This window comes from Propithecus coquereli, unplaced genomic scaffold (assembly GCF_000956105.1).
Source record: "Propithecus coquereli isolate 6110/MARCELLA unplaced genomic scaffold, Pcoq_1.0 Scaffold717, whole genome shotgun sequence".
Taxonomy (NCBI): domain Eukaryota; kingdom Metazoa; phylum Chordata; class Mammalia; order Primates; family Indriidae; genus Propithecus; species Propithecus coquereli.
The window spans coordinates 260882-270564 of record NW_012153252.1 but is presented as its reverse complement, the minus strand read 5'-3'; the positions used below and the strand labels follow the sequence as shown (position 1 = coordinate 270564).

The 9683-nt window shown below is 64.6% G+C and overlaps 1 protein-coding gene across 1 annotated transcript in view; it reads left to right on the top strand.

The window, feature by feature from the left end:
- The first annotated feature begins 5657 nt into the window (after positions 1-5657).
- The window catches only part of PFKL (phosphofructokinase, liver), a 20739-nt gene continuing 16713 nt past the window's right edge, over positions 5658-9683 (top strand). Inside the window, exons 1-2 of the mRNA XM_012661522.1 lie at positions 5658-5729; positions 9591-9668. Of these exons, the coding sequence (XP_012516976.1) occupies positions 5658-5729; positions 9591-9668 (150 nt within the window). The remainder of the gene's footprint in view (positions 5730-9590; positions 9669-9683) is intronic.

Below are 9683 nucleotides of genomic sequence, written 5' to 3'. Positions count from 1 at the left end.
GGCCCCCACTCCCCTGCCTCTGCGCTGCGCCTCCGGCCGGGTCCCCGACTCCGCCCCCGCGCCCGGGTCGCCGGCGTACGTGCGGCCCGCCACGGCCTCGCCCCGCCCGGCCCGGCCCACGGGGGTGTGTCTGCTCGGCGGCGCGGCGGGGACAGGGCGCGCACGGCGGCCCTGCCTGCTGTCTGCCGCCCCCGGCTCTCGGTGACACGTGCCAGGGCCCCTGTTTCCCGCAAGCCACGCTGAGCGGAGGTTGCCGGGAGCGCGCTGGGCAGGTCCCGCCGGCCCGGAGCCCTGTCCTTCCTGTTGCTGAGCCCTCCTGGGGACCCCGAGCTTCCCCAACCTCCGCCGGGAGGGCCCACCCCTGCCCAGGACCCCATCGCCGGGCCCACCCCTGCCCGGGACCCCATCGCCGCTGGGGCGGCCTTAGCAGGACACCTGGGCCCTCCCATTGCTTTAGCTTTGAGGTCTGGGTGGGGAAGAGGGCAGGCTGGGAAGGCCAGCCGAGCCGTCTGGGGGGTTGTTCTCTAGCAAAGTCCGGTTCTCACCAGCCTTGTGCAAGGGAGGCCCCAGATGGTGGTGGCCTGCCCAGAGGGTCTTTCTTCTGGGACCCAGGCAGAGTTGGGTGGATGTCCGACCTGGGGCTCTGTCCTCCCCAAAGGCCTCTTCCTGGTGGCCTGCCCTGACTGCTGGTCTCCAGACCCTCTGGCCGGAGGTGGCCATGGCACCTGTTGCACATGACACCACCTACCCAGACCCTGGGGAGGAGAGAAGAGAGGCCTTAAGGAGATCAGAAAACGGAGTGGCCTAAGAGGAGGCCCGGGCCGGCACCCTCAGGCTGTGCGGTTGGTCCTAGTCTGTTTCCTTGTAGAAAGTTCAGAAAACAGCTAAGAAAATGCAGACACACACCTGCCCCCAGCGTCAGGCAGCCGGCTGTCCTCTATCTACCTAGCAGCAGGCACAGGGAGGAGGAAATGGCTTTCGCCAGGGTGCAGGCCCAGGAGGGCAGGAGACACCAGCAGCCTGCAGGGAGGCCTCTTTCAGGCTCGGCCCTCTGGGCCTGGCCTGTGCTGGTGGCCAGCGTGTCCCTCTGCAGGTGAGGGCAGGACAGAGCTTGTGGCCTGTTGCTGCGCAGCAGGCTGGGTGGGTGGGCTCGGGGAAGCACCATCTGTGAGATTGGCCCATGGGAATGTCTCAAGAGGGCTGGGCCCTCCTCCCCAACAGAGGAGCGCTTCCTCGGTGAGGTCAGTGAAGCCGGAACCCCACCTAGCACCTTGCGGCTCCCGGAAGCACAGGAGGTCCCCAACCAGGTTCCTTATCTGCAGAATGGAGACAGCGGCACTGAGGGTTGGGAGGTTAACCGATGTGCATTCAGATAGGGTGCAGGCCCCTGGGGCCACATGTCCCTGCTGCCCCCCACACTAAACGGAGAACGGGCCCTGACGAGGGTGACCAAAGGGCCAGACTGGCAGGTGGTCCTGGGACCTCGAGCCCGGGGAGGGTGCTGCAAGTGCAGGCAGGAGGGCCTGCAGGGGCCGAAGCCTGTCTGAGCTGGGGGTCCCCCTGCCAGCTGGCCCCGGTGCCTTACACAGAGTGGGCGGCACTTCCTGGCCGTGGCAGGGAGTGTGTCCGTCAGCGCACCCGCTGGCTGGTGCCACCCAAGCCGGGCTCCTGGCTTTCTCTGTCCTCACTTCCCAGGGCCGCACCGGCGTCTCCCACGTGCGTCCTCTCTGCCTGGGAGGCGTGGGAGGTGGTGGTTTTCTGCCAGGGAAGAGGACTCCACAGCTTCCCCGGTTCAGGGCTGGGGCTGATGTGGGAGGAAGACTCAGGGGCCAGTTGTCATGGTAGAAGGGGGACGAGCTGGCATTCTGGGCAGAACCGGAGCTTGTCTGCCCTTCGAGCTCTGAAACGGTCTGTGAGTGCAGTCCCAGGGCCAGCACCGCCCCTGTGGCCCGGCTCCAGACAGTGGGCGCCCTGTTTCCCTTTTGGGCTCCCCACTGCCTTGTCAGGACCTGGGAGGGGACACACAGCCCCATGTGTGCCCTCCCGTGCCAGCCGGGCTTGACAGCAGCAGGGGTTGGGGACCCAGAGGCCACCGTCCCCACAGACGTAAAGTGCGTTTGTTGGCATGTGTGAAAACCAACCAGCCTCATGAGTGGAGCCTGCCGCAGCCCGGCCCGGTGGGGCCGGTGTTGACCAGCTCCCGGACTTGAGGCGAGCGCTCCTCTCAGGCCTCCGTTTCCCCTTCTGTGAGAAGCGGGCAGGGGACAAGATAGGCCTCCTCGCAGGTTCCTCCAGCCAGCACGGGAGTCCCGTCCTCTCCGGCTCTGGCCCTTCCCCTGCCTGTGGCCGGGAGTGCCTTGTTGAGTTAAGGGAAGGCAGTCGTGGTCCGAGGATGGCTATTTTATCAGAATATTTTGTGCAATATCACCACGAGACTTAAAAAACAGCCTGGACCACCCGTCTCCACCCCTCGGTCTCGCCCCTGGCGTGGGCACTTTTGATTCTCCTGGACATTTCTTCTCGCACCCGCCCCGTCCTACGTGACGCGCCGCCTGGCCGTGTCCTGGTATTGCAGGTGAGGACTCCCTGTCCCCTCCCGCACACACCTTTATGCCCGTGTCAGACGGGCCGGGCTCCGTGCTGGTCACTACACTCTGCTGCTGCGGAGGTCATCTCGCGACGACTGCTTTCTTGCACGAACTGACTGTGAGGAGGGTCCCCATAGGAGCCCGTGTGTCACCCTCGGGCATCAGTTTCCTTACATCCCTTGTGTCCTGGAACCAGCACTGCGGCCCCAGGAAGGGGTCTGTCCTCAGCAGCAGCCAGGCCACTCTCCGGCCTGCTCTTCTGACCCGGCGGGGCTGGTGGCTGCTCCCAGGGTTACTCGGAGGGAGGGAAGCAGGTTAAAGGGCAATTACAAAGGCCTTTTGAGGAACGCGGTTTCCGAGGAGGGTGACAGAAATCCGCTCCTTCAGCCTGCAGGTCTCATGGCCGCGGCACAGTCCTGCTCTGTGATAAAACCCAGGGTTTCTGTGTATCTCGGCCACTCTGTGTTTTGGGGGGCATGGCACAAAGCGGGGTCTTGGTGGCTTTGTTGTCTCTGGGTGTCAGAGCAGGTTTTATTTTGTAGAGCGTCCTGAAGTCATTGGGAGGCCTGGAGTGTCGCAGCAGCATGACCCTAACCCTGGGATCCCTTTGCCATTCCCGGGGCCCCTGACAAGCCCCCTAGGTCGGCTGGCGGGTGGCTGTCACCTCGCCCGCCCAGGAGCACAGGGACCGCCCAGAGCAGGGGTTACCAGAGAGACCTCCGGGTAGGACAGTGAACCTGGGTCCCCCTCCTGCCCTGTCCCGAGCTGCCAGCTCCTCCTTCCTGCCAGAGGTGTGACAGGGTCCACAGGGAGGGTGAGGGAGGGGGAGGCTTAGCTGCCTGGCTCTCGCTGAGCAGATCTCCTCACCGCCCCTACTCCGGGAGGACGGGGGAGGATGGTGGGGAGCACGGGGGAGCAGCCTTAGGCACCTGACTTCAGGCAGCAGGACTCCAAGCTCCTCGGATGGCTCTGGGTTGTGTGCAGGGGGTGCTCGCTGGGCTCCTGCCCCCTAACTTCAGCCCTAGCACCCCCACTTCCATCTGCTTGGGGAATGTGAGACGTGCTGTTTCTCTAGAAATGGGGGTTTGCTTGCCAAAGTCGAGTGTGTGAGCTGAGAGCGTGGACAGCTCCAGGTCCCTGTGGGCCCGTGCGCCACCCACCCTGATGTCTGGGTGCCCCTCCTCCTGGACACCTGTTGCAGGGGAGTCCAGGCTGCCGGGTGGGGAGAGGGCCACTTGCCAGCCTGGGGAGGTGTCTGGTGAACCCTGACCCTGCCCTTCCCGCCGGGCTCCAGCAGGTCCCTAACTCTTGGCTGGGACCTGGGTTACGGGCTGGAACGGAGAGATAGTGGCCACCGCCCCGCCTGCTGTGGAGCCCTGTGCAGGGTGCTGGCTCGGGGGAGGCTCTGCCTGTGGGGCTCCTCCCCAAGGTTTGGGGGCATCACCCAAGACCCAGGCCCCAACCCCAGCTGCAGACCCGGGGAGACTCTGGGGTAACCAGGGTCAAGGTCACTTGTCTTCTCTTCGGGGTCCCTTTGTGGCCAACAGAAGTCTCTGATAAGGAGTTTGTAGGAAAGACTATTCCAGTGAACGTTTGCAAACTGGAGAGCTGCAGCCTTGGAGTAAAACAAAGGTGTTTTCGGAGAACAAATGGAAGGAGAGACTCAGGTTTCACAGGGAAAATTCCCACCCAGGTTCTTAGTCAAATCCACTTATGCAGATGAGGGATTGGAACTTGCTCAGTTCTGATTGGTCGGTACAGCTGAGCTCTGATTGGTTGGTTCAGGGGAGCTCTGGAGTCCCAGAGTTAAGAAGATTTGAGTTTTCAGGGAACTCAGAGTACCTTCGTGACCCCCAGTCAGCACATGGCTGTTCGGCTCTGTTTTAAATTTAGGCCCAGTTGGCCTCTCGGGACCCTTCGCCAGGGACTGGCTCTTTGAGGTCACTTCTGTTCACAGTGTGCACCACACACCCTTTGCAGGACCTGCCGACAGCCGGCCTCCCGAGCCTGGGGACAGGAGGGCAGAGGTTCCCGGGGCACAGCCTCCTCCCTGGCAAAGCTTTCCCTAGGCTTAGGGACAGATGGCAGGACGTGTGCGCCGTGGGCTCCAGGCTGGGCAGGAGGGAGGCAGGAGGGCCGGCTAGTCCGAGGGCGAGAGCAGGCTCAGGTCTGTCTGCGACCAGCCCCAGGCCCAGCTCGGGTGGTGGGGGTCTTCCTTCCTCTCTGGGGTCGGGGTGGCCTCGCCTGCCCCTCCCGTGGTAGACCACGGCTGTGTTCTGAGACGGGGCTCTGGGAAAGGGTCGAGGCAAACCACCACCAGCGTCTCCTGCCTGCGGCGGCGTCACTCCCCTCCAGGAGCCTGCTCTGCAGGGCGGCTGCCGCCACGGACAGGCTCTTTCTGCGACACAGTCCTGGGAGCCCGGTCTAGGGGACGGGGCAGATGAGGTGACCCACCCGAGCCTGGTGACATCAGTGTCACCTTCAGGCTGGCGGGTGGGAATTCCCTGTAGCCGCCCTGCCGGAGGCCCTGGGAAGGGCAGTGTTGTCCCCTGGAGGGCTGGCCGGAAGGGGCCTGACCTCAGTGCCCTTGTCTCAGTGCCAGGCAGGGGGCATGGGGCCCTAGGTCCAGGGGGCACTTTCCTCGGTGCCACAGCTGCCCCGAGTGGCCCCCCACCCCCAGTTGTCTGTGGTTTGTGCCTCCCTCCACCTGCCCCGCTTTCCACCTTGGGGCCGACTTCCTCAGATCCTCCGAGGTCAGGGCCTGGCGCTGGGGTGGGCGAGGGGGACAGCGTGGGATGGAGTGGAGCCGGGACGTTGGCACATTCCTGCCTCCACGCCCCCTGCGGGGATGCTCCTGCTTTAACCCTGGGGGCACCCTTCCCAGTGCTCGCAGCTGAAACCGGTAACCTGTGGGGTCACCCTGGGGCTCCACACGGTCACCCAGGGCTGGTCCTTGCCCAGAGTCCCCTGAGATGGGGAGGGGGCTCCAGGGCCCCCCTGCGCCCCCTGGGACAGGGAGGGCCCCCGCGTCCTGCCTGCATTGACAGGTGTGCCCACCTTCCTACAGGTATGAATGCTGCTGTCAGGGCTGTGACGCGCATGGGCATTTACGTGGGCGCCAAAGTCTTCCTCATCTATGAGGTAAGGCCGCTGCGGACCGTGTGCCTTCAAGGTCTGTTCTGCGTGGGTCACCTGAAAGCCTTTGGGTGGCCCTCGCCTGGATTTGCTGGGTGCATGTGTTTGGGGGAGTGAGACCTGCTGCCCGGGGAACGGCTCACTCTGCGGCCGGGCCTGGGGTGGGGAAGGGGAGAGAGTGGGGACGGACGGGGAGCCCTGGCCCCAGTAACCTTGGCCGGTGTCCAGCCCCAGAGGCTGGGTGTGGGGAGGGAGGGTCACCTTGAGGCTGGTCAGGACATGACAGTGCAAGGGCCCAGGCCCTGCCCACAGCACCCCACTTGGCCTTCTGCCTGGTCCTTGTCCCCACTGAGGCTTCTGTGCACTGGGCCCAGGGACCTGGCTGCCTCCACCATGGTCCTCTGACCTCAGCCCTCCCGCACCTCCTGACCCACGCTGTGTTTGGATGACTCGGGGCAGAGCTAGAGCATCCTCCTAGTTTGTTCCATTACTGCCCCTGGGACGCCCCTTTGCCTCCCTCCAATCCCCATTGCGGATTTGGGGCTGACCCTCCCGCCAGTGCATTCACACCCATGCACACATGCACACAAACACGCACATGCACACACACACGCACACACACGCACATGCACGTGCGCACACACACACACACTTGCTCACATCCAGGCAGGGGAGTTCCTTGCACTGCCTTGTGGTTTGCTGGCAGCCATTTGTTATTTTGTTTTCACTTTTTACGTAAAATGTGGCAGCTCCTCGGGCTCTGGCTCCAGCCCTCCGGCTGCTGCCTGTGCCTTCTCCTGGGCCCCGGCTTAGGGGTACGGCGGGTGCCCACCAGCCCGGGCTCCGCAGGGGCGTCTGTCCGCAGGAACGCGTGAGTGGAGGATGAGCGCGGCAGCAGTCTGTGCAGGCTCCTCCGCCCTGGGACCGGGCGTGGGCCGGCTGGGCCTGGCGCCCGCAGGCAGGTTCGGGGAGCTGCTCTGTGCCCCGCAGGCAGGTGGCATGGCCCTGGGGACCAGAGGCATCTGCACGGGGGCCTGGGTCCCAGTCCTGCTGCCTGAGGCCGTGCCGCAGTCTGTCCACCTGCTCCACCCTCAGTCTCCTCTAATACATGGTGAAAGGAGAAATTATGATTTTCCTCGACCCTCCCGAGTTGGCAGTCGGGACAGATTCCCGCAGTGACGGGCGAGGAGCGAGAGAAAGCAGCACGTTTGTTTACGCGTGCGGGCATCGCAGGGCCTGGGGGCCACGCGGCAGCGTGCCGTGCGCTCACGTGAGATCTCAGCACAGCCCGGCGCGCCGTAGGGAGGCCGAGGGACAAAGGCAGAGCACGAGGCTCCCAAGGCGGGAGGATGTGGAAGGTCAGGTCACGGGGAGATTATTAATGGCAGAGTTTGCTCAGCTCCTCCGGCTGCCTCTGCTGCGCGTGGGGGGATTTACGCCCCATCTTTAGGCGGGAGGGGGAGAGTAGAAGGACCTTTTGTCTTCGCAATTCTCTGTCCTGCTTTTAGGCACACAGAGGGCAGCAGGGGCTCCCTGCATCTGCTGCTTAGTGGCCCTTAGCTACAAAACTGTGTCAAAGAGGTGTATTTTGGGGTGACACGTTCTGGTGCAGGGGCCAAGGAAAAATGTCCCTTTTGCCCTCTGGAGGTTGCTGAAAAATCAGCCCACAGAAGGCAGATTAATAGGAGAAAAGGCAAATTTATCCGCCTGCCGGAGGACCAGAGTCTGCCCGGCACTCACGCGCACCGGCGGTTCTGGCGCCTCCTTCTGGGGCAGGGGAGGGGACTGTGGGTGACTGCGGGCAGTAAATGCTTTTCAGGGGAGTTCAGTGGGCTTGAAGAGCATACAGTGGCCTGGGACAACATCTGCTGGGCCGCAGGGCAGACAGTGGTTTGTGACAACGTCCGTCCGGGCGTGGTGACAGATGCCAGTCTTCCTTACGAGATACAAGTTCAGTTAATGAAAGCTCAGGGAGGGGACCCGGGGTCAGGACTCCAGGCAGATAAGGGAGCTTCAGGGACAGCTTCCCCTGGGCTTGCGGGGAGACACTGGGGCTTCCTCAGGTCGGTGTGGCAAAGCGCTGCCTTTTGGGGTACGGGTCTCCTTCAGCGGGGTTACGGATCCCTTGCTCATGGGGACATTAGGGCACAGGCGCTGACGCAGCCTCATGGGCACGAGCACTCTGCCCGGTCCTGGCTGCGGTCGCTGGGGCTGCTCTTGCTCTTCCGAGAGCCAAGCCCGGCCCACGGGCTCTGAGGACAACGCAGGAGTGGGTGGCGGGCGGTGGCGGGGCAGTGTGTTCAGAGGCTGCTGGGGCCGGCCTGGGGGGTGAGCAGGCCTGAGGGGTGAGGTGACGCAAGGTGGGGGGAGGTGTGCAGGGGCGTTCTATGCTAGAAGGTTCCCAGGGCAGGAAGGAGGGTTGTGTCTGTGAGAGGGATTCCAGCAGACCCAGCCGCCTTGGGACCGGGCTGTTCTTCGGGACAGGACGCTGGGCTGACCGCGCCCGCCTGCTCCTCCCCCCGGGCGGGGTGCGTGGCAGGGGCCAGGCAGGCCCAGGCTCTGTGCAAGACGCTGGGTTTTGCAGCCACTTGCTCAGTCGGGCAGCACAGTGGGTTTTAGAATCGTTTTCCTGTTTTTCTCATGCTTGGCTGGGCTGGAATGGCAGGGGCGGGGGTGGGGTGCAGGGGGGGCCTGAACCAGAGGCAGCAGCTCCGTGTCCCTCAGACGGGAGCCTCTGTTCTCCTGCGGGGGGCACCTGCCCCAGTAACCCGGCTGGTGTGGGAGGCTCCGTGTGGGTGTCGGGCCGTGCCCTGCCGTGTCCTGAGCCAGACCCTCACCATGCGCAGTGTGTGTACGGCCCCCGCCTACCCCAGGCCTCCTGCCCAGCTGGGGAGGAGGTGGAGGGAGGAGGCCGAGCCCAGCCGAGCTGGGGTGTGCCCCAGGCTGGGGATGCCCCGAGGGCCTCGGGGCTACACGGGGGAGGCTGCCCTTCCGTCCTTCCTGTGTCCCCACCCTCGGTGAACCCCACGCCTGTGTCCAGACTGCACGGGAGCTCCCACGGACAGCAGGAAAGGGGTGGCCATGTGGTAGGGAGGCAGGCACGTGGCACCGAGGCTGTCCAGATGGCCAGTGGCAGAGGTCATCGGGAAATTCAGGTTGGAGCCACCACAAGGACTGACCCACAGCGCCAGGACGGAAGACCGGCGCCGCCCAGCACCGTGGGGATGTGGAGTGGGTGAGGAACTCGCCACCCGCACTTCGGGGTGCTGCGGGCAGTGCCAGCGAGGCCGCTCTCACGTCCACTGGGCCTAGGAGTCCTCTGGGCGTGTCCCTGTAGTGACACGTGTGTGTTCTTGGCAGCCCAATTTCTAATCTCCCCAAATTGGAGACCTCCCTGGTGTCCATTGGTGGTGGGGCAGATGGTGACCCGTGGGTGCTCACGCCACACCGTCACGCAGCAGGGAGCGCAGCGACGCACAGCTGCACCGTGGGAAGGCGGGGCCGGCACAGACACCCCCAGTCGTGTCACTTCCACCATGTTGGAAACAGGCGATCTGAGCTAGCTGCACTGTCTCGAGGCAGGACGGCTGCTTCCTGTGGGGCCTTTGGGTGCTGGTCTTGGCTGTGTCTGACCCAGGCGCGGTGCTGGGCGCTCAGAGGCCGCCTGCAGGGCCCTGGCTGCATGGTCATGTCCAGGTGCACAGACGCGCAGCCGTGTGGGCCGCCCAGGCGGGGGGCCTCGTGGTCACCCTCGCGCCTGCCTCCTGCCACTGGGGTGTTGGCCGCAGCCTGAGCTTCCTGCTCCCAGACGACGGGGCCTTGGGCGCCGTGGGGCCTCCGGTCTCATGCCTGCCCCTCCGCTTTCAGGGCTACGAGGGCCTCGTGGAAGGAGGGGAGAACATCAAGCAGGCCAACTGGCTCAGCGTCTCCAACATCATCCAGCTGGTGAGGCCCTGCCCG